The sequence below is a fragment of the Plasmodium knowlesi genome (assembly GCF_000006355.2).
Source record: "Plasmodium knowlesi strain H genome assembly, chromosome: 11".
NCBI classification, from domain to species: domain Eukaryota; phylum Apicomplexa; class Aconoidasida; order Haemosporida; family Plasmodiidae; genus Plasmodium; species Plasmodium knowlesi.
In genome coordinates, this window is record NC_011912.2 from 2,250,990 (window position 1) to 2,273,941 (window position 22,952).

The 22,952-nt window shown below is 39.0% G+C and overlaps 6 protein-coding genes across 6 annotated transcripts; 2 read left to right on the forward strand and 4 right to left on the reverse strand.

Annotated features, from left to right (window-relative positions):
* Window positions 1-300: 300 nt before the first annotated feature.
* PKNH_1148100 (SAC3 domain-containing protein, putative) lies at window positions 301-4,850 on the forward strand (the record flags this gene model as incomplete). The annotated part of the gene is made up of 5 exons (XM_002261619.1): window positions 301-2,848; window positions 3,059-3,408; window positions 3,640-3,903; window positions 4,026-4,504; window positions 4,661-4,850. 5 exons carry the CDS (start codon window positions 301-303, stop codon window positions 4,848-4,850), a joined length of 3,831 nt encoding a protein of 1,276 aa, XP_002261655.1.
* A 605-nt stretch (window positions 4,851-5,455) lies between these two features.
* PKNH_1148200 (geranylgeranyl transferase type-2 subunit beta, putative) lies at window positions 5,456-6,502 on the reverse strand (the record flags this gene model as incomplete). The annotated part of the gene is made up of 1 exon (XM_002261620.1): window positions 5,456-6,502. The coding sequence occupies one exon, from the start codon at window positions 6,500-6,502 to the stop codon at window positions 5,456-5,458; it is 1,047 nt and encodes a 348-aa protein (XP_002261656.1).
* A 975-nt stretch (window positions 6,503-7,477) lies between these two features.
* PKNH_1148300 (elongation factor G, putative) lies at window positions 7,478-10,613 on the forward strand (the record flags this gene model as incomplete). The annotated part of the gene is made up of 4 exons (XM_002261621.1): window positions 7,478-9,907; window positions 10,022-10,109; window positions 10,309-10,401; window positions 10,534-10,613. 4 exons carry the CDS (start codon window positions 7,478-7,480, stop codon window positions 10,611-10,613), a joined length of 2,691 nt encoding a protein of 896 aa, XP_002261657.1.
* Window positions 10,614-11,622: 1,009 nt separating this feature from the next.
* Window positions 11,623-12,549, reverse strand: PKNH_1148400 (liver merozoite formation protein, putative; the record flags this gene model as incomplete). Its single annotated transcript, XM_002261622.2, has 1 exon — window positions 11,623-12,549. The coding sequence occupies one exon, from the start codon at window positions 12,547-12,549 to the stop codon at window positions 11,623-11,625; it is 927 nt and encodes a 308-aa protein (XP_002261658.2).
* Window positions 12,550-13,707: 1,158 nt separating this feature from the next.
* Window positions 13,708-14,776, reverse strand: PKNH_1148500 (MYND-type zinc finger protein, putative; the record flags this gene model as incomplete). The annotated part of the gene is made up of 3 exons (XM_002261623.1): window positions 13,708-13,809; window positions 13,934-14,051; window positions 14,202-14,776. 3 exons carry the CDS (start codon window positions 14,774-14,776, stop codon window positions 13,708-13,710), a joined length of 795 nt encoding a protein of 264 aa, XP_002261659.1.
* Window positions 14,777-16,406: 1,630 nt separating this feature from the next.
* PKNH_1148600 (ATP-dependent RNA helicase, putative) lies at window positions 16,407-20,570 on the reverse strand (the record flags this gene model as incomplete). The annotated part of the gene is made up of 2 exons (XM_002261624.1): window positions 16,407-16,542; window positions 16,708-20,570. The coding sequence occupies 2 exons, from the start codon at window positions 20,568-20,570 to the stop codon at window positions 16,407-16,409; spliced, it is 3,999 nt and encodes a 1,332-aa protein (XP_002261660.1).
* Between the last annotated feature and the right edge of the window lie 2,382 nt (window positions 20,571-22,952).

The window sequence follows — 22,952 nt, forward strand, 5'->3', positions numbered from 1 at the left end:
CGTTTCAAGTGCAGGCCCCCACAGGGGTTGCAATTTTCGGTAATGATTTTGCCAAGTTGACACAAGATAGGCATAGTAGCACTTTTTGTCAAATTGTTCTCGTTTTACCCCGTTGGATAGATTTAAATCCATTTTTTTTTTTTTTTTTTTTTTTTTTTTCGTGTGTATGTATGTATGTATGTATGTATGTATGTATGTATGTGTGTGCGTATGAAGGCACATGTAGTTTTGTTCGCCCATCCCCCGTGTGGTAAGTGAGGAGAAAACGTGTCTGCATAACTCCCCTCTTAATGTTAAAGGATGAGCGGGGTGAATAGACGTGGTAGCAAAGAGGAGGGAGGGAAAAATGGCGGCGCTGCATTTAACACATCAGGGGAGAGTAGCAGTATGTATCAAACTAGTTCAAAGGAAGGGAATAATAAGTTCCTGTATAATAATGGAAATTATGGAGGGTATGGAACTCCAGGAAGTGGGCTAAGTACTCTGCAGAATTTTAGCACACTGAATAGCCCCCCAAATGTTTATCAAAATAGTTATCAAAATACATATCCCGGTGGTGGTTACCAAAATATGACTTACCAAATGGGTGGGTACCAAGGCGGTGGGAACCCAAGTGGAAGTTACGGAAACTACGAAAGTGGTAATTACCTTTACAGTAAGAATAAGAATTATTACTCCAATTTTAACAACTACGGGGATAACAGCAGTTACAATAATGCAAAGGATTGTAGCAACATAGGGGTCGGTGTAGGGAAAAGAACCAACAATATAAGTAGCGCAAAGGAAGTGCATGAAGAGGAGGCGAAGAAAAATGAGGATAATAATGATCCAGTATGTAATAACGTAAATAAGGATGATAAGTATGTAGAGATGTACATTAACAAGGTGAAAGAGATATACTACTTTCACGTGTTTTATCATTATCTAAAGTTAGGGTATCCAGAAAAGGAAGCGTCGATGGAATCGAAGAAATATATTTTCATAACGTTGAGTAGATATTTTCTGTTAGTTAAAAATGCCATTTTGTCATCAGCAGAATCTATAAAACAAATAAATAATTGTGTGTGCTCAAACCTTTCCTACTATCAGCAACAGACAAATCTGCAAGAATTTTTACTCAATCAGCAGGTAAATTTGCAAGGGATGAATTTAGGATCTTTAAATATTGGGAATATAAATTTGCCTTTGAGTGACCACGAAAAATTGGAGGATTTGTCTAAGGTAAATTCTGGTGAAGTTGGTAGTGCAGAACAACACCCTATGGGAGGTGCAGCAAAAGGGAGTAGCTCGACTGACATACAGGGTGGAGGTAATCCAAGCAATGTGTACAATTTTAAGGCGGAAAAAATTAACAATATGATTGACTCGATAGAAGAAATGAAAAAATTAAACAAAAATAAAAAAATGAATATTTACAATTATGATGAACAGACCAGTGGAACATGTGGAGAAAACGATAATGGCATAATGAACTCGAATAACAATGGAAAGGAATATTCCTTTAATAATAATGAAGAAGCGAAGAAGAAAATAAGCTTTACTTTAAACAAATCGAAAAATAAATTATTTCAAATGTATAACAGGGTAGGGAATGACCCAAGCAGGAGGATTGCCACCAATGATGAGGTCGATCAGGCTAGTAGACATTTGGGTGATGAAGGTAGGAACAATAAGCGGAATATGCAGTCTAGTATATATCCTGCCAATGCAGTTACAATGCAGGATACAAGCAATATCACAAGGAATAACTTTGTGAATATGTTCATGTATGATCAGGAGCGCCTTCGTAATGAAGGGAGTGGCCCAATGATCAGTGATGTGAAGAGCGGGAATGGCATTACAGAGGGAGTTCAGATGAAACCGGGGCCAAGCGGGTATGCGAATCGAGGAGTGGAGAATAATGCACATGTTGGATTTAACCACAACCAGGTTGGTACTTACTCAGGTGGAGACGAGGCAAAAGGGAGCAAGACTGATTGCTTCCTTAACAATCAAGGAGTGAAGGTGAACGATGAAAGTGTTCTGAACAACAAGTACAAAAGGAATAGTACATCTGGTTTTAACAGGATGAGCGGTATGTCACATGATAGAGACATTAACGGAAATGATAAGAAATTATATGGCAATGTTAGTTATTCCTCGTATGGGCGGGATGGCGATTCTTCTCCATTCCCAAATGGAATGAATATGAAGGGCAATTATGAGGCTAGTAATAATCTCCTTGGTCGAATGGGCCATCGAGCATCGGATGACAAGGAGCAGTTCGTGCAAGGCTCTAAGCAGCGGTATGACGGAAAGCGTACGATTGGCGATGAAGGCAACGACATGGAAGAGCGGGAGCAAATGCTGCAACATGGCAAGGATAATCGGTTTGGTAAAGATGTGAACGACACAGGTCGCTCGGTAAATCAGATGATCAGGAAACAAGTAAGTGGTAGGTATAGAATGCAGAAGGATGGTATTCGGGAAGGAGAGGATCTGGATAGGGGAAATGGGGGTATATACAATGATGGGGATTATGACGGGGATAATCTGGGCAGTGGTATTTATACCAGCGGTAGTAGGAAGTACCCCGAAATTCCGAGGGCTCATAAGACAACCGGGGAGGAGGAATCCCTCGATGAAGTGAAAAAGTGTGATACCTTTAAGATGTATATAAATAACATACAGGAGGAGTTTAAGGAGGAATGCAAGAACATCGAATTTTCGAAGATGTTAAGAGAATTCACAAGTAGATTAATGACATGGAACAGGAAGAGAGGCGCGAACACGAGGTTCTGGAGGTTCAACGTGATGCCAACGAAGGAGGATATTTTATCCATGGACATTCTCTTTTTCACGCGCAGAAGTAATTTTTTTTTTTTTTTTTTTTTTTTTTTTTCGTATATGTGTGTGCATTTGTGCTTTTATGCGTTTATGCGTTTATGCGTTTGTGCGTTTGTGCGATAGTGGGGGCGAGGCACGGCGATGGTATATGATCCACGTGACCCCCTGAGGTATTCCGTTACCGCGTTCTGCTGCTTCATGTTCGCTCTTTCTTTCCCCACTTCTCCTGCAGAATCCAAAAAGCGGTATGCGCAGAACGACGAGGACAACGACATGGAGTACGGAATCAATTTCGGTGACAAGAAGAAGAAGTTAAGCGCAGAGGAAATTGAGAGTAGGGATAGGAGATTGGAAAAGTATGGGGATCTTTCCAAAGGAAGGAAGAACGAACAGTGGGACAATTCCTTCCACATTGATTACAACGGATCGTACGAAATGAATCATACTGATTACAACACTTTGGAAAGGTTGCTTGATAAGTACAACTTTTCTAGCTGTTACAAGAATAAGAATTTCGTTGGGTTGTGTAAGAACATACAAAAATTTTTTTTCAGATTGACATCTCTTCCGGAGAGGAAAAATGTAAGGACCTGATGGTAAATGGGGGGGGGGGGGGGGGGCGCATCTGCGATTTGCCTTTCCTCCGTATAATTTGTTCGTCTGTTACGTTATCATGCAGTTTGTTACGTTATCATGCAGTGTGTTACGCTATCATGCAGTGTGTTACGTTATCATGTAGTGTGTTGCGTTATCATGCAGTGTGTTACGCTATCATGCAGAATGATATGTTATCTTTTCTTTCTTTCCCCCCAGGTGAGGAGCTTCTCCGTACTTAAGTGCACATACGCGTATGTCCTGCACAAGTACAACCAAGATAGGAACTACAAGTACATCAACGAGCAGTTCAGGTCCATGCGCCAAGACATGAATATACAGAACATCTTCCACGACGATGTTATCAACATATACGAGACGAATATCAGAATATGTATCGTGAACAACGACCTCTTCCAGTTTCTGCAATGCATCAATAAACTGTTTGAGCTTTACCAGAGGCTGAATATAAAGAAGTCTAAGGTAGGAAACGACCCCCCCCCCCCTTTTATCGTCATGTTGGTTCGATTCATAACCAGGCCATGCTTAACTTGAAATGCGTAACTTCAACACTTCATATGATCATACCCCACCCCCGTGTGCAGGTGGAATTTCTCTGTTACAAGCTTATCTATTTGACCCTTCAGAACATGCACCAGGAGTTTCTCGTTGAATACCTAACGCTCACCGACGAGGAAAAGAACCACGAAAATGTGCAGCTGTGTTATTACCTAAATGAGTGTATTAAGAACAAAATGTATTTAGTTAACATTAACATGGTATCTCCCTTAGATGACGAAGTCAACCATTTATATATATATAGGAGAGTATTTATCAACGAACATATTTTGACATATCTACCTAATCTCATGAGCTTGAACGAAAATAAAGATTTGAACGTTAACATGGATTTGTTGGTCCAGTTTGTGAAGGACCACAGTGAAATAAAAAATTATGATGTACCAGAATGTGTCGAAGGTGGGGGTGTAAAGAAGAACGTTGTTAAGATGCCCTACCTGACAAACTACCTGATCGTTTTATTCCTACCGAAGTACAGGCTGTTGGCACTGATAAATATATGCATGTAAGGAATTTCCTCCAGATTATCCTCTGCATATCGTCTTCTTCATATTTTGTATGAATTGCATCCTCATTGTGGGTTGTCACTATCGCATGATTGCCACCATTTGTGTGCTTTTTTTTTTTTTTTTTTTTTTTTTATTGTATCCCCCTTTTGTAGGACGAGCATTAAGGTAGGATTATCGACCCTGACAAGGCTGCTAAACTTCGAGAACGACGAAACTTGTTTGAGTTTCCTACAAGAGGTAAACACTATCATGAAAAATAACGAAGTGATAAGTAAGCCCTCTCTGGACAACCTAATGAAGTCGCCACTCTTGAAGAATAAGTACATTAACCATATCAGGTGAAGACTATACAAAGGAGAGAAAAAGTGGAATAATATTTTGTTCTGAAACGATATGAAATGAACTTCCATCCTCTTGGGTGAGTGTCTTTTTTTTTTTTTTTCTCTTTTTTCATAATCAATGAAAATGTGAACTGAATATCTTTTCTCCAGGTATACCATTCGTGTTTGTGGGAGTTTCTTCTCCCCCCGTTTAAACTTTTTTATTTATTATATTTTATATATATATATATATATATATTTTTTTTTTTTTTTGTGTGTGTGTGTATATGTAATTCATCCGACACATATATGTATAACGTACATGTGGCGAGTGGTCATGTACCAACGCAATCAAACGGAATGACTTGTTTTGCCCCGTTGCCCAGTTGATGAGGGCACCGTAAAGGGGGAAGTGCAGTTATGGTACCGATTAGGGCACAAAAAATGTACAAAAGGGAACACGAAAAATTAAAAAAAAAAAAAAAAAAAAATTGGGAATGCTCTTATAATCTGCATGTGGGGAGATTGGTTCTGCGAATAAAAAGGGGATTCTTCCGTGCGATTATCGCATAGATGGTTGTACCCTCCCTACGCACACATACACACTTTGTTCAGGGTTGTGTTTTATTACCCCGTTTCTACATCTGGGTGGGGTAAGCCTCTTTCCCTCACAACGTCCAGAGGGATTGCATACACAGGGTGCACTAGTCGAAGGTTCAATCTACCGTCTGCTCCGTGCAGATTGTCTATCAAGCTCAGTGCAGCAAGGCCGAAGAAGGTGTGGCAAATGTCGGGTAGGCAATCTGGATTGTCACTTATGCCACCAGTTTTTAAATCTTGGCATAAGAGGATATAATTTTTTAAGGCATTTTTATTTACCCATTTATATTTTCCTAGAATAATTAATGAGGAGTATATCCACCATGCGTAGCAGGTATCTGATAATTTTTCTGCTCGTCCATTGAACCCCCCACTATTTGTTTGTCGTAAACTTAACCACTCTCCTATTTTCTCTTCATTAATGAGATGTAGTTTTTCAATTAAAAATAAAGTTACCACTGCACAGAAGACGCTAGCAGCATGTGGTTCGTTTCCACTCGTCCAGGAGAATCCATTTTGACAGATAGAATAATTCGTCAAAACGTAGGATGCAATTTTATCTCTTGACACTAGACTCAGGCGGTTTAGGATGGTTAGGCAACTGACTGCACTGCATGCAAAACGTACGTCGACTTCTCCCCAAATATCCCCCTTAAAGGATCCATCTTCATTGAGCAAGGATAATATGTATTCCGCGGTACTGTCGGTTATATTCTTTGGTGAGTTATCTCCATCATGGGGGGGATTCAACGAATGGAAGTAGGGGTTGATGCCATCAAAAGGATGATTAAGTAAGAGGAGAGACAATATCGCGTAGTGTGTCGATACAATATTGGAATCATGACTCTTGTTGTTGCTAAAGCCCCCATCGGGATTTTGGCACTGCAAAATGAAGTTAATGAATTCCTCCTTTTTCTCAATTTCGTGGGACAAAATTTTGCATGAGCATATGTAGTAGAAAACGCCCCGCATCTTCAGAGTTTCGTTGAATATCAGTTCTTCTCCGTTGGTTGTGTCGGTGTACGTATTAAGATATTTTAGGTGTTTGTCTTTTACGAACTGAATTTGATCCATCTTTTGCTTGGTTCTTCGACGTGTTGGTGGGGGGTGTTCTACGGTTAAGGATGCCGAGGGAATTGCGCCCACATAGGTGTATGTAAGTTTATAGTTATGATAGCTATATTTCCTATGTTTTTTTTTTTTTTTTTTTTTTTTTTTTTTTTTGGAGTGCCCCTTTTCACCTCGCCATTCCGTACATTCTATTACGGCGGATTGAAGGGGATAACATTAGGGATGCCTACAATATTCTGGGAAATGTCGCGATAAAGCGCGGGGCAGGAAGTGCCTATCCACGGCTGCTTCGTTCAGGCGTGATAACAGATCAACGTGTAAATTGCCTTGGAAAGGAGCATACGGTGGGGGGTGAATTAAAATAACGTTGTAAAGGTGGGTATTGGAATAGGCACCCGAACACTGCAAATGACATGTGTGGAGAGATATAAGCACACGGAGGAGCCTCATTGTGTGAACACGTGGCGTGGTGAAGAACTTTTTCAACTTCACGACCCCCGTTTTTTAAGGAGGTTCTGCACATGCGTACATGGCTAGCTCACGGTTCCGTTTGTTGGTGCTAGAACGTCCAAGAGGAGCTACACTCATTCTAATTTTTTTTTTTTTTTTTTTTTAAATCGAAACAGTACGCATGAGGAAGTGCCATTGTGATTAGTAATTTATCATACGCGATTAGGAAGTAGCAAGTTCCCTTACAGTGACTTTGTTCCTCTCCACAGTTTTTTTCCTTTCCTTTTTTTTTTTTTTTTTTTTTTTTTTTGTGCACAGGAGAGTAGCAGTAGTGCGACAGGGAAAGAGATATACATTTGGGGGAGAGTTACTTTGGTACATGATTTCGCGACGACGCTTTTGTGGCGAATCCTTGGGGAGAAGCGGAAAGCGGAACAGACCATACGGACATGGCAGACTTGAGAGGAAGGAAAAAAAAAAAAAAAAAGAAAAGATAAAAAAAAAAATGAAAGGCAAATAAGAACGGAAATGTTTAAATTATTTTTGTGGAAAGGGCAGGACGCCTTGGTATTGCTTGTCCTCTTGTTCTTATTTATAAAGTGGAGCTCCGACACTGTGGTTAGTGCCTTGAGTAGGTATCGTAGAAAGGATGGAGGAGTGATCCAACGTTGGAGTAAACCCAGTGTACCTTCCTTCTTGATGAATGGGGACTACGCTAGAAGATCAATCTTTAAATCCCAAAAGATAAAGCAAAACAAAATGAACACATTTCGTCTTATGATAAGCAGCGTGTGCGGAAACAAGAATGTAGAATTAGAGAATTACCGGAACATAGGAATAATAGCACACATAGATGCAGGAAAAACAACGACAACGGAGAGAATATTGTACTATACAAATGTTATTAAGAAAATAGGGGAAGTACACGAAGGAATGTCAACGATGGATTATCTAGACATAGAAAGAGAAAAGGGAATAACCATCAATGCTGCGGTTACTGCTTGTTATTGGAATGGAAGTGAAAAAAATTTAGGAGATTATCGAATCAACATTATTGATACTCCAGGGCATGTAGATTTCACAGCAGAGGTGGAGAAAAGTTTACGGGTTCTTGATGGAGGTGTAGTTGTCTTTGATAGTAGCGAAGGAGTAGAATCTCAATCCGAGACAGTCTGGAAACAAGCCAACAGGTATAACATCAGCCGAATTATATTTCTCAATAAGTTAGACAAAGTAGGAGCCAATTTCGAATCCTGCATAGAAGAAATAAAAAGAAAATTGAATAAAAGGATACTCATTCTGTTTGTTCCCGTTTTTGAAATGACGAATTTCGTTAGTACAATTGATATTTTAAGAGAAAAAATAATTCTTTACAAAAATGCGCATGAATTTGTATATAAAGATATTCCCAAAAGCCACTATGATATATTTTTAAAATATAAAAATTTGTTGTTTGAAGAGATTGCTGAAAAGTATAATTCCTTTTTGGACATGTACTTAAACGATAAGCCTATCCAAGTGGAAGAGGTAGAACAGTACATTCGGAAGCTCGTCGTGGAGGAAAAATACAACGTAGTAATGTGTGGCTCGTCCTTGAAAAATAAAAATGTCCACATGCTGCTGGATGCGGTGGTGAAGTATTTGCCTTCTCCTATTGATTCTATTCAGAATTATAAAAACCAAATAATATTCAAGCACGATGTTAATAAGAGGGGGGAGAAAATATCACCTATTGAACTTCCCACAGGGGGGGTAAAGGAACAATCCTCTCCTAGTACAGGTGAATTATCTACATCAGGTGAGGAGAGAATTTCAGATAAAGGTACAATGCAGGAGGAGGGAAAGTGTAATGCTGCAAAATCGAATGATAATATATCGGAAGAACTAAATCAAATGAACATAAAAAATTTCAAAAGAAAAGTAGTCGCGCTGATTTACAAAATTATGAATGATCAGCATTTGGGAAATATAAATTACGTACGCATTTACGAAGGGCAAATAAATAGGGGAGATTATATCTACAATAACAGAACGAAAAAGAGTGAAAAAATTTCGAAAATATTTTTTATACATTCCAGTGAGAAGTACGAATTGGAATGTGCACGAGCTGGGGATATTGTGGGTTTGGTTGGATTGAAAGACACACAAATTGGTGACACTTTAAGTAGCACATTTCTCAGGGCGGAATTAAAAAAAATTAAAGAAATTCCTCCAATTATCAGTTTTTATATTTACAATAAAAATAAAAATGAATACGAAAAGTTAATTAACGCCTTAATGAAGATTAAGAAGGAAGACCACTCCTTCTTTTATCACATCAATCCAGACACAAAGGATTTGCTAATCAGTGGAGTGGGAGAATTGCACTTGCAAATTATTATTAACAAAATTGAAAAGGATTTTAATATCCCCATCATTTATGGACAGCCACAAATTTCCTACAAGGAAACCTTCGTTGAAAATGTGGAGGCCAGGGGAAAGTACATCAAGCAGTCAGGTGGACGGGGACAGTATGGGGATGTCCACATTAAGATTGAGCCTATGTACAGTTACGCAGAGGAGGAAGAGGATGAAGAAGGAGAAAATGCCAACGGAGAGAGCCAGAACGACGGGGAAAACTCCAAAAAGGTGGATAATTCAAGCAATGAACAAGATTCACACAAAAACAGTATGAACATTGACACTTCGGAAGTAAACAATAATATTATTATAAAGAACGAAATAACCTGTGGAGCTATTCCTTCTGCATACTTCGACGCTATTTATACGGGGATACGGGAGCAATGCAACTTGGGCGTTCTCTCAAACTCTCCACTGATAAATATTATCGTGAGAATCGTGGACGGATCGTTTCACCCCGTTGATAGTAACGAACATGCGTTCAAGTTGGCTGCCGGGATTGCCATTCGGGAGGCTGCGCGGAAGGCGTCCGTTCGCCTGCTGGAGCCGATGATGAATGTAAGGCGAACTGTGAAGTGGCGAAGTGGCCGACTTATGCAGGAGTTCAACGAAACGGTATCCACATGTGCAAAACGATCCACGTATGCGTGCGTTTTTTTCCCTCTTTTACAGCTCAACGTGTCCGTGCCCACTGAGTACCTGGGAGAAGTCATCAGCGACTTGGTTAAAAAGAGAGGAAAAATACAACACATCGATGAAAGTAAGAATTGGCAAGTGACAAGCGCGTGACAATGCTTTGCATTGGATAGCATAAGTTACGTTAGTGCGTCATGGCCAGGGTAAAATTTACTACATGCACTTCCCTTTCAGCATAATACCCCTTTTTTTTTTTTTTTTTTTTTGCACACAGTGCTACCCATACTTTACTGTGCCCCTCTTTTTGTGCATACCGAAATCAGGCGACGAACACACCAAGGAAATAGTTGCGAGAGCACCCATGGCTTCCATCCTATCCTACGTTAGCGATTTGCGGAAAATAACCAAGGGACGAGGTTACAACTTTTGCATTTAAAACGTTTTCGTGTTTTGCGTTTGAATGGGAACAAATGGGTAATGGGATTCTCTGTGTTAGGTGAAATGGTGTATCATTGCGTGTTGTCATTTTTTTTTTTTTCGCCTCGCAGGAAATTACACCATGACGCTTCACAAGTACGCGCTGGTGCCGCAGTACATCCAGGAGCAAATTTTGCAAAAGAAGGAGTGAGACGGTGAAGTGGTTATGTGGTGGCCAGGCGAAGTGGTAACGTGGAAAATTACCACGATGCTGAATTGGGGAAGTGGAAAATTACCACGATGCTGAATTGGGGAAGTGGAAAATTACCACGATGTCGAATTGGGGAAGTGGTGTAACATGATTGTCCCCTATTTTTTAAATTGACAAGTGAAACACTCTTCATTTAAATTTTTGGCTTTTTTTTTTTTTTTTTTTTTTTTTTTTTTTTGAAGTTATTTCGAAAAAAAAATATGAACAGTTCATATTTTTTTTTTTTTTTTTTTTTTTGTTGACAGATGTTTTTCCGTTGTTTTTAGCTTTTCGCTTTTTGTCTTTTTGGCTAGCTTCCTTTTTTTTCTCCATTCATTACACAAAGTGGGAACGAAGAATGTGTATTCCTCGCACTTTGAAAGTAAACGTTCATTCGTTTTACCTTCTTTAGCAGTGTTACGTTTTAGGCCAATTTAGTGGGCATACGTTGGGAAAAATTGCGTGCAAGAAAGAATGGATTTTCATCCTTTTAGAAAAACGTAGGATTTGTTCAGAGCGTTCATTCCACTGCAATTTCTTTTCCCCAGTTTGGGATGCCCGTGGAGACCCCCCTTTTGGTGGAAATGCCAAGGGAGAAATATTCCATGTGCGCATGACGAAGATTGGATTTGCAACATGGAGTGCTAAACAAAAAAGTTCGTTTGTGTCAATTTTGTTGGGGCGTTTTTCCGATTGGTATGCTACGTTATGTTGTCAAGGTGCCTCAAGCGGTGACGCATTCCCGTGTGTATGTGTGATAATCTGTTTAGCCATTTTGTAAAGGGTAGGATAAGGGAATGAGTCACCCCTACAAGCGCATACAATACGTGTGTAATTTTTTTCATAAAATGTGTGGTACGAAATTGTTTTGAGAACACTTTATTGGAATTCTTCCGACTTATTATCTGCATGTCTGCTTCCTCACCGAGGAGGTTATTTCGCGTAACCCTCCTTGAGGTCAAATGATCAATCATGGCATTGCGTGGCCAGCCTCATACATACGGTTGAACCGATCCAAGGTGAGCAAATAATGATCAACAATTTTGTCTATCTTCATTTTATCTTCCCCCCGTAGTTCCTTCGTTTCATAATAATATTTAATCCTCTTAATATTGTTCTCAAATATGTAGTAATATATTCCATAATTTTTAAAGTACATAAATAATTTGAGAAAAACTGTGGGAGAATATAAATCGAAGTTGTTAACTGCAAGGGAGTATTGAATAATTTTGTTGAGGCGTGTGCATTCAAATAGTATGTCTTCTAGTACATTTTTTCTTATTTTTGTGTCTCCGTCGATTTGTTTAAATATTTTTAATTCGCGTTGATACTCCTGCTCATTATCCATGTAAGATTTTAGCGTTTCCATAATTTGGGGATTTCCAAAAAAGTCTACATACTTCATTACGTGCATTTTGAAAAAGTTGTCGAAGTCATTTCTGTTTTCGTAAATGAATGAGCAGATTTCTTTGTTCTTCACGTCGGAGGTATATATCTCAATATTTTTTATGTAGTTGTGGGATGCTAGACAGGCCTTTAAAAGTAGGGAGATATTTAGAGGTATACTTTTATCCCTTTCAACATCGAAGATGGTCAAGTGGGATAGAGTATAAATGTATTGTTGCAAAATATTTTCATCTCTATTATCGTGATAGGTTGTGATGAATGGCTCACCATTTTTTGAAGCGACTTGTTCTACATTTCGGTTCGCATGCAAGGACACATTTGAAAGATATTCTGTACTTCTAGTTGGTCTTTTACATATGGGTACCTTCCTTTTGTAATTTATGTTTACTCCATTGAGTAGATCCACGAAAAGCATTTTCTTACAGAGAGCAACTGTGAAGCAGAGCGCTGACAATGCGAGAAGGAGGTTACATGGGAATTGTGTCCGCATGGCTTCAGTTGGGAGGATTGACTATTTAAATTTTCGTCGAGTAGAGATGTTTATCCGAACGTTGTACCAGGTAATAGTGTTACAATGTTGACTGGACTGATTAATACGATCTGCCTGAACCAAGCGTTTTTTTTTTTTTTTTTTTTTTTTTTTTTTTTTTTTCCTATGCCTTTTGATATTCTTCCCCCAGTGGGTTGAGCACAAGTGTTGATCCTTTTACGCATGGGGAACACAGCCGTTTGGAAAAAAATTATTTATTTTTTATATTTTTTTTTTTTTTTACCGGACAAAATGTGGTTACTCCGTTTGGAACATTTTTTTTTCCATAGGGTAGGTTGTAAGGAGTGTGTATTTATTTTTACGCTACATGGTTTTGTATATCCTTTGAATAGAGTGTTGCTAAGTGCATTTGTTGAGTGCATGTGATATTTCGTCTCTAGCAAGGGTGCAGAATAAGATGATCATGCGGCGTTGTAAGGGGGGACCCATCGCTAATCGTGGTGCCATTGTAATTCATTCGAAGGGGGGGGGGGGAAGATAAAAAAAAAAAAAAAAAAAAAATTATGTGGAGTAAGCGTCAACTTGGGGTGAGTAAATCTGTTGTATACGCATAGGGACGCTAAAATGTTTCATCATTATTTCCTATTTGTGCAAATGTAGAGAGCAAGTGTGAAAACCTCCCCTTAAATGGTTACTTTGTCAATTTAATCAGCCATTATGGTTTCTTTTAAAAGGTTTTTATATATATATATATATATTTTTTCCCTCTTCTTTGCAAATGTGATGCATTCGAATGGCAAAGCAAAAAGGCGAAGACGGGATGAGTGGTGGTGGGGTTTCAAAAATTAAGAACGATAAAACATCCAAGAACAGATGGTGCGCGTCTGCTCATGTATATGTGCGTAGGTTTACACGGGCAGGCATACTTCTTTTGTTTCAGCCCAATTGGGTACTTCTCATGTAGGAGCAGGCACGATGAGTTAAACATAATTCGGAATGCGTTAGCCAATTTAACAAACAAAAAAAAAAATAAAATAAAATAAATAAATAAATAAAAAAAGGTAGATCTTAAAAAACTTCTCCATGGTTCCAAAAGAAAAGGTGGTCTCTCCTGAACGACATTCTAGTGGACCATTAGTGGTGGTGAGGGAAGTGTCCTCATAAACAAATTCTTTTGTGAAAAACAAAGTCTTTTCGTTGGCACTCTATCGAGCAGTAGTAAACCTTTTTGCACTTTCCACATCTCTTAAGGTTCTTTTCCTGCAGGTTAGAGGGGGAAAGAAATGAGGGGTGTGAGTGGTTTGGGCATTATTAAGGGGAATCTATTTCGTTTAGATTGTTTATCATTTTTTTTTTAAAGAAAGCGAGTATCTTTTCTCCATACCGTATAACAATGCTCGCACACATTCGGCCGCACAGTCGGCGCTGTGATGGCAGTGCTTTCCTCCTTCTGACTTTGCATTTGTTTCAAGAGGTCTTGCATGGCTTGAGCCTGGTCCCATCTGAGAAGGGGATAAAAGTGGCGGAGAATGGTATACTATCGAACATGAAATGGAAGGGAACTGTTTTCACGTTTCTTAGGAAAGCAGAAATAAAAAGGGAAGGAAGAAGGGGTGTATTTCTGAGCATACAAAGTGTTACTCCGTCAGTACCTATTTTCTGCCTTGGGGGGGTTCTGCAAAAACTGTTCATATTCCGAAATGGTAAAATCGCATCTGCGGAAATCCTCATTATCATAGGTTTTTGAAAGGAAAGCATCTCCATAAATTTCTGTGCTACAAATTCTGGATGCTCTACTGTTGTAGGGTAATTTTTTTATGCGCCCAATGTCATCAATGTAGCAGTTGACAGCAAAGAAATTTGTTTTCTCCGTGGGAATAGTCAATGGGATTATTTGATATGTCTGAGATGATTCCACTGCGTTGTTGATTAGGTCTGGAGTTATTGCACTGGCGTTTAGTTCTACTCCGTTTTTTTGATCATCTTGTTGCTCTTTTTTTTCATCATCATTTTCCTTACTTACTTTAAGCTTCTCCTTTATAGATTCCTTTAGCTCATTTTTTCCCTTCTCGTCAATAATGATTCTCCTAAAGTGGGACGCCAGAACACCTTGGAACTTCCTCTCGCTCCCACTGAAGGTTAGTTCTTTGATTTGGTCATTTATGTCGCTACTTATGAGTACGTATTTAAATTCTTTGTGAACGCACTGCAGGATGTCGTCTGCCATGATGAGAAGACTGTTTTTTTTTTTTTTTTTTTTTTTTTTTTTTTTTTTTTTTTTTGTTTTTGCGTCGCTGTTAAGGTGTAATGTACAGTTTAGATTACGACGTCTCAGGGGTGTGTGAGAAGGAAGTGCACAGGAGAGAGAGTATATGCGTACTGATCTGTATATGCCTCCTATGTAGAAGATGCCCCCCCTTTATTTCATGAGAGCCTCCTTACAATATGGATGGACCAGTTAGTGGGTCTGCCAATTAAATGCGCGATGCTGTTGTTGGTGAAGTTTGGGTAATTAAAAAAAAAAAAAAAAAAAAAAAATCGATCAGCACAAATGTTCTTTTTCCTCTGTTGTGGTTGTTTCAAAAATTGGGATCTACTTTTCTGCAAAGCGATGGGGCAAAAATTCATTCCTTGGGAAGTATCATGCGCATAGAAAAAGGTAACACTGAATGATGCTTTAAAATTAAAAAAAAAAAAAAAAATATTACTTTTCACAAGTGGCTATACTTAAGGAGCGGCAAATTGCACGCATAAATAATGTATGAGGAAAAAGCGCAACTGCGCACCGTTGCCTTTGCGGCTGTGTCCCTGTTCTCGTTGACGAAAGGGAGGCTGACACGCAGAACTGGTATGGGTAAAGTAACAAAAAATGAATAAAAAAAAAAAATTAAGCCAGAGATGGAAAAGAAGGAAAGGGATATCTTCTCAAGTGCTCATTTTAAAAGTAAAATTATTCCAATTTGACATCCCCGAAAAATATGCAGATGCATGTATCACTCTGTGCGTGTGAGAGTGACGCAGAGGTTGTCATTTTGTAGGCACCCTTTGGAGATTTCCCTTGGTGGTAGGAGGCATCCTCTTTTTCTGTTATGAAGGTTGGAGACGAACTGCCGTTTCTTTGCATTTTAAAAGTGCAACTACAGGGGGTTGTTATTCTTAAAGTTGAACCTGCGATGTTATTCTTTGTTGCCCCTAAATGGTCAAAGGCGGGAGGTACTTTTCCATTAGTCGCATTGTACAAAAATGTGTACATATATAAATAAATATACACACTTGGGGGGAGGTGGGATGCAAAATTGGAGGTTATTTCGAATGAGCAGATAAAGTGCACAACAAAGTGCGCTACAAAGTGGATAATGGACGTTGTTTTTGTAACCCACTTAGAGGGAACTTGTTCGGTTTATCATTGCAGGAAATTCATATACACAAGCATTATGTGTGTGTTTTTTTTTTTTTTTTTATTCTTCCACCAATTATCGCGAGAGAGCAACAAATTGTCTATCGTTGATGTTTCATTATGTACAACATATGAAATGCGAATAGGTAGACGGGGGGAAGACGAACAAAGTGGGATTGGTGAAACGAAACAAGCAAACAAGTGAAGTTATATTTTTTTAAAGGCAAAAGTGGGAGAAAAAGCACAACAATGGGCATGAAGCAACAAATTTGCCGCATTGCCGTGTGTATACATTTTATTTGTAAACTATAATTTCACTTTGAAAAACGTAAAAAAAAAAAAAAAAAAAAAAAAAAAAAAAAAAAAGGAAAAATGTACATAAAAGCAAATGTGTACATGTATATATGGGAGAATTCTGCCGGGCGCTTTAGCAGGCAGAAGGAAAAACAAATGGCTAAGTTTATAAGTACAAAGAGGGTGAGAAGGGGATGCCTCGTCTCAGTTTTTTTGTCGCCTCTGTCAAAATTTCGCACATGCTGTCGTTGTTGATTCCTCTAAACGCGCAGATCATTTGTCTGAGAAGTTCGTCCAGGCGCCTGAGGAGTTGGAAGGTGGGGAGAAATGAGGGGGGGGCATGCATAATTCGGCGTAAACATGTTCGCACTTTTTTGTATGCCTCTTTTATAGGCACATTAATATATAGGTTTCCGTATACATTTTTGTGGGCATGCCCCGCGTTTCTTGGTGCATGGGAAACTCACCTGAGCGTACGTATGATAGACCCCTCGTATATCTGCGAGTCAGTAAGAATTTCCATGAAAGAGTAGCCGCGTACCCATTGTAAGACTATGGGCATGATTGCAGACTTGAACTTGTCCAGGTAATCCTTCAAATTCATGCTCATTCCACATTCGTTCATTTTATTCGAAACGTGGGTGGCTGTTCTAATTATCTGTTCGTATCCCTCCACAAGAATTGGGTCTTCAATGGCTACCTCTTTGTTTGTGGATTCGTCATAAACAAAGCAGGAGAGGAAAGCACATATGTAGTCGTAGTTGTATTTACTAAAAAAGTTGGAGAAAAATAATTCCGAAATAACTAATTCATCCACACTGAGGATGGCACTGGCTATTTGTCCTTTCATCGTTACAACGTAGCTTTTTTCTTCCTCTCTGGTGAAGTTCCCTCCGCTCTCCAGTTCGTTCTGGTAAGTCGATTGGTCTCCTTTGATTTCCTGCCTTTCGACTTTCTCCATATTGATTTCCTGGGCATTTATCCCCTGTTGCGCATTTTCCCCTTCCAAATTGTGTGAAATTTCTATATAATTCAAACCTTGCAGAAGGACAAGCATATTTTTAAGTTCCTTCTTTAAGACTATAAATCTGCACTTTTCTATATTGGCCTCTAAAAGGTTCTTTTCAAATTGCAAAGCTACATACATATTGTACAGTTGGTAGTACTTGTGTAAATTTCGACTGTTTAGTAATTTATTTCTACTTAACATCTGTTCGTGGTAGTTTATATTTTTTACGACTTTTAGAAAAGCTTCATCTTTGATTTCCATCTGGTGGGGGTTAATGACAGGGATATTTTTTTCTCCTTTCAAGCACTTCACCATGGTGTTATACTTCATTTTGGCGCTCATAATTTGTTCTTCATTTTTTTTGTCAAATGGCTTCTCTAGGTTTAAGACGACAGCAGAAATCTGGTAGATGCACTTGATGTGGAAGGTGATGAGTTTCCACTTGGCCTTCATCCTGTCGGTGGCCGGAACAAATTCCTTCTGCGTACCTTCGGGCAACTCATCCACATCATCCTCCCCACTAACATCACCGTCATCCCCCTGGAACCGTTTCCTTTTTCTGTTTTGGCTGTAGGGTACTAGACAATCCACGAGCAGTACATCGGCATCTTCCGCATTAGCGGGGTTAGTGGTGTTTGTCGCGTTGGCGCTCCTCAGGGCGTTGTTTCGACCAGCGCTGCGACCTCGATTGGCTTGCTCAACAATTTTTCCTTCAATGCATATGGCCCAACCCCACCTCAAGTCGTCCTCCACCAGGTAGAGCAGTCGTCCCATGGCCAAGTACGGGGTGATATTCTTCCTGGCCGTTAGAATAGACCTGTACGTTTCCCCCAGATCGATAAGCTTGTTTCTTAATATGTAATAATTGGAAATGCAGGAAAATACAGTGTTGTAGTTTTTGAGTTCATCATTCATGGTGTCGAGGGTGTGTTCGGAGTGGGTACCCTCTTTCTCTTGAATATCCTCCTCGTTGATAGTTATTTCTGCTTTCTCTCCGGAGGATAGATCTTCTTCCATGTTGCTATTTTGGTCACCATGTTGGGTGTACACTGATTGAAGAGCACTCATCTCTTCCCCCGCGGGGGAGGTGCACTCATAATTAGGATCCATAATTTTCTTCAAGAGATTTCCTTTACTGATCTCCTGATCATCCTTATCCAGGTAGACACTAGTCAGCTGGTTAAATATTTCTTTAATTTTTTCTTCTACTTTTTTTTTGGCAAGAATTTTCTGGAAGAGGCTTTTTTTCATTTGGTACTGAATGAAGGATCTCTCAATCATAAACTCTGGTGTAATTCCTTCTATTCGGAGTAGATTTAAAATCATGTTGTACCCCAAATGGAACTGACTGACTAATCTGTTGGCTTCCCCTACGAATAACTTTTCCGCCTCTCTCCAATGTAGTGGGCTATCCAACATAATGATAACGATACCTCTGTCGTCCAACCCACGTCTACCCGCTCTTCCTGCCATTTGAATATACTCCCCCGATGTTATTAACCGTTTTTCTACTCCATCAAATTTTCTCAAGGAGGTAAAAACGACCGTTTTGGCTGGCATGTTAATACCCATGGAGAATGTTTCTGTGCTGAATAGAACTTTGAGCAGTGATTCTTGAAACATAATTTCAATTATTTCTTTAATGATTGGTAGTAGGCCACCATGATGAATTCCTATACCTCTTAAGAGGAGAGGAAGAATAAACTGGACCTGTGGTAAAGCCCTATCATCATCAGCTAAAATTTGAATGGCGTTTTCGTACAACTCTTTTATTACTTCCTTTTCTGTGTCATCCGTTAAGTCCACTTTATGCATGGTAGTAGCATTTACTTCGCATTCCTTTTTTGAAAATGCAAAAATGATAAGTGGTGTGTAATTACGAGAGTGACACATCTGTACAATTTTTTCAATGTCATGGACATTTTTTTTTGTTCGTCTGTTATGCCTACTATTCCCATTCTGCTGGTGGGTATCTTCTGACATGTTGTTTTTTTCTTTTATAGCATTGACTGCTTTGATGAAATTATTTTTTTTAAAATCTTTATTTTCATCACAAATAAGAAAAACGCTTTCGCTAGATGTTGGGTAGATATAATGTTGCAGGGGCGTGGGTCGATAATCGGTGTACACAATGTGGCAAGCTTGGCTTTTGATACTGCTCACCCATTCTGCGAATTGAATACCATTTGGGATGGTTGCACTTAGGAAAATAAAGCGCACCATGAGTGGTAGTAATATGATCGTTTCTTCCCAGATTACTCCTCTATCTCTGTCTCGCATGTAATGAATTTCATCAAAAATTACCCACTTAACTTCTTTCGTTAGGGAAGAGCCTCTGTACAACATGGATCTCAAAATTTCTGTCGTCATGACAATGATGGAAGCATCAGGATTTATGGAAATATCTCCTGTGATCAATCCGACATCTTTAAATTCTTCACTGAGGTCTCTGTACTTTTGATTACTTAACGCTTTTATAGGGCTCGTGTAGATAACTCTTTGCTTATCCCTTAACCCTAGAGCGATGGCGTACTCTGCGATAACCGTCTTTCCAGCAGATGTGTGCGCTGACACTAAGACACTTTCGTTTCGCTCCAAACATTCAATAGATTTCTTCTGAAAAGTGTCTAATTCAAATTTGTACGTCCTGGCCGGGGTGAGAGTTTCACTGAGCTTGTTGTGAACGTAACTCTTTGGCCGGATACACTTGTGAATACAATTGACATCACTGCGGAACTCCTCCAAAACGAGTACATCGTCATTGTTTATCGTTTTGCTATTTTCGATTAGTGTTTCTTCTACCGGTCCGCTTTCATCCGTTTGTTTTTCTCCTTTTTCAGCGTTCTTTTCGTTTTGATTTTCATTCAACTTTCTTACTTTGTTGCTTGCATTTCTGGTCGTGCCATCGACCATTTGTATGTCGTTATATATTTCCTCTTTTATTTTGTTCTGCACCTTTTGGTCCCTCTTTTTGCACGAAATGAGGTTTTCAACATTAATTTGGGGGGTCCCTATAGGGGCGGAAGCCACACCCTTCGGTTGCTTATTTAATTGCGCATCCCCGTTATTGTCGCCTTCTTCGTCTCTCCCCGTATGGCCCTCTCCGGGATGGGTACCTCTTTCGTTTTCCTCATTGCAGTGTATCTCATCTCCTATTGCACCTTTGTCAGTATGCATTTTACTGACATTCTCTTCGTTCACTTCACCCTCGGGGTGGTTGTCCACCTGGACTCCTCCCGCTTCATCCTTCGTGGAAATATTATCTTCTATGCCATTTTCTTCAAAGACATTAAATAGGTCATCGATGTTACCGCCAGACATAATTATGTAGTTGCGACTCAAACTTTGGTACTTCTGTGGGGGGTTACCACTTTTGGCCAATGGGGTGTACTGTTTATGCGTATGGTTAAGCTATTGCACGGATACATAATTTGTGCACCCAAAAATATATGGGGAGGGGGAAAGAGTTGTTAAAATCTGTACCAACAAAAAGAGGTTAATTTATCAGTCTCCCAAAAAAATTATACCTACTTATGAGGAAAAATAATATTTTCCCGTTCTATCTGCCCTTACTATATTGGGGAAAGTGAAAAAATGAAAAAAAATCGAATATGATCTAGAAGCTGTGAGTGAACCTTTTTATCTTTCGCAAAAAAAAAGAGGGAGGTTCAGTCGACTGTAATTTTGCTTTTGTTCATATTTTTCTTAATAGCCACTTGGGGGAAAAGGGAAAAAAAAAAAAAAAAAAAAAAAAAAAAGTGGGAATAAAATATGGGGATAAAAGAAGGAAAAATATTGCTTTAGGTGCAAACGATGGCCTTTATGTGCAAAACAACATAGCTTTTATAAGCATATCAAAAAAAGAAAAAAAAAAGAAAAAGAAAGCGTTATTTTTCCCTATCCTTCCTTTGACATCAATCCCCCAGGTTTCATTTTTTTCTTTTTTTTTTTTTTTTTTTTTCAGTTTTTTTTACGGTATGTGGTGGCCCTGGGCGTATATAGTAACAATGTACATATGTATAAGCGTCGATTTTTACAGTGTACTATTATTACGCTTACCCGTGCAAGAATGATCAGTAATCTTCCACGGGTATTATATTATATTTCGAGTGCAAATTAATGTAAAGTTGGCGTAAACTGGTTGAAGTTTTTTTCCTTTTTCCGGTTTCTCTGCTGTTTATATTTTGCCCAGTTTTTATATGTTTCCAAATGGGGCACGAATTGACGCGCGAATTTTTGATGTTCATTGTTTTTGTTAGGATGTATATAGAGTTGGAAGGAGAAGATGGGGTGAATTATAGAGTCTGATATGTTTTAAACACATTGCAGAAGCGCCTTCTCATGGGAACACTACTTTTTTTGCCGATAAAAAAGTATATAAACAAATTTTCGAACAGAATATGGCTGGGTCATTCTGCTACCCAAACGCCATTTTGCATTTCTCCTTTGCATAATTTTTTTTTTCGGACTTAAAAATTTTTTTTTTTTTTTTTTTTTTTTTTTTTTTATAATAACCGAAACGTACGTGTGTGAGAGGTATACATATGTAGACGTTTTTACTTTGTCCGTTCTGTTGCTATTGAATCTAACCCCGGTGGAGGACGCTTGGTATTGGTTGGTTTCTGATAATGGAAGGACACCTTTGGTGGTACTTACCCTCCTGCATGAACCTGCGATATACTAGTATTTTTCTCTTTGCATGATCAACCACGGGGATTAATTAAAATGAGTTTATTCCACTTACCTTATTGTGGCAATTCGTATGAGGGACAACGTCCTGAACAGGGATCACCGTTTTTCTTTCACCAGTCGTCCTTCCTTCCCTGGAAGGGGGGACGAAAATTGTGTGCGCAAAAATCGGAGTAGTAATACTTATGTGTCTCTTCCTCTCCACATTGGACGCCTATGAAAGATGAAAAGGGGGACAGAGGAATGTTTCCCCTGATGAAATAAATATTTCCTCCCTTTGAAAACATTGCCTACGCTACCAATTTTGCTTATTCTCCTCTTTCGCGTAAGTCTTTTCGAAAAAGGTAATTTTTCTGGCAGTGCTGGACAGCCATGCGGGGATGAGAAAGAAGAGGAAAAGTGAAGACAGAAAAGAAAAAGGGAAAAAGGGAAAAAGGGAAAAAGGGAAAAATGGAAAAAAGGGAAAAAGGAAAAAAGGAAAAAAGGAAAAAAGACCGTGTGAAGCTCACCTCCACAATGCTGCCACATGTAGATGGAAAAACCAGTTTCGGTGCATGTCCAGTTGAGCATTTTACTTTTCCTCCCTTTGCATTTATGCGTACAGCGTCCAGGGTGATTCTTTTAATGTTCCACAAAAAATGTATCACATGGCCGCGGCGATAAGTGTACAACAAATCTGAGTTGTTTGCCCCCTTTGCAATTTTCCTATATGGAGGAATGAGCGTGCGTGTATACCCTATACGGGTGTTTAAGTCCGCGTAATATGACCCCGCCTTAATTCTGTGTTAACGAATTAGCGCAACGCACATGGATTTGATTGTTAGTGTTTACTTGTGCTTGTTTACTTATGCATTTTTTTTTTTTTTCTTTTAATATGCGTCTCCCAGCGGCTGAATAGTTTGTGCCGCGTTATTGTGCTTTCCCATTTGGTGTTTAAAATGGTTAAAGTTGCGTTCTATTTTATTTATTTATTTTTTTTTTTTTTGTTCAATTATTCGAGTGTTTTTCGATTTT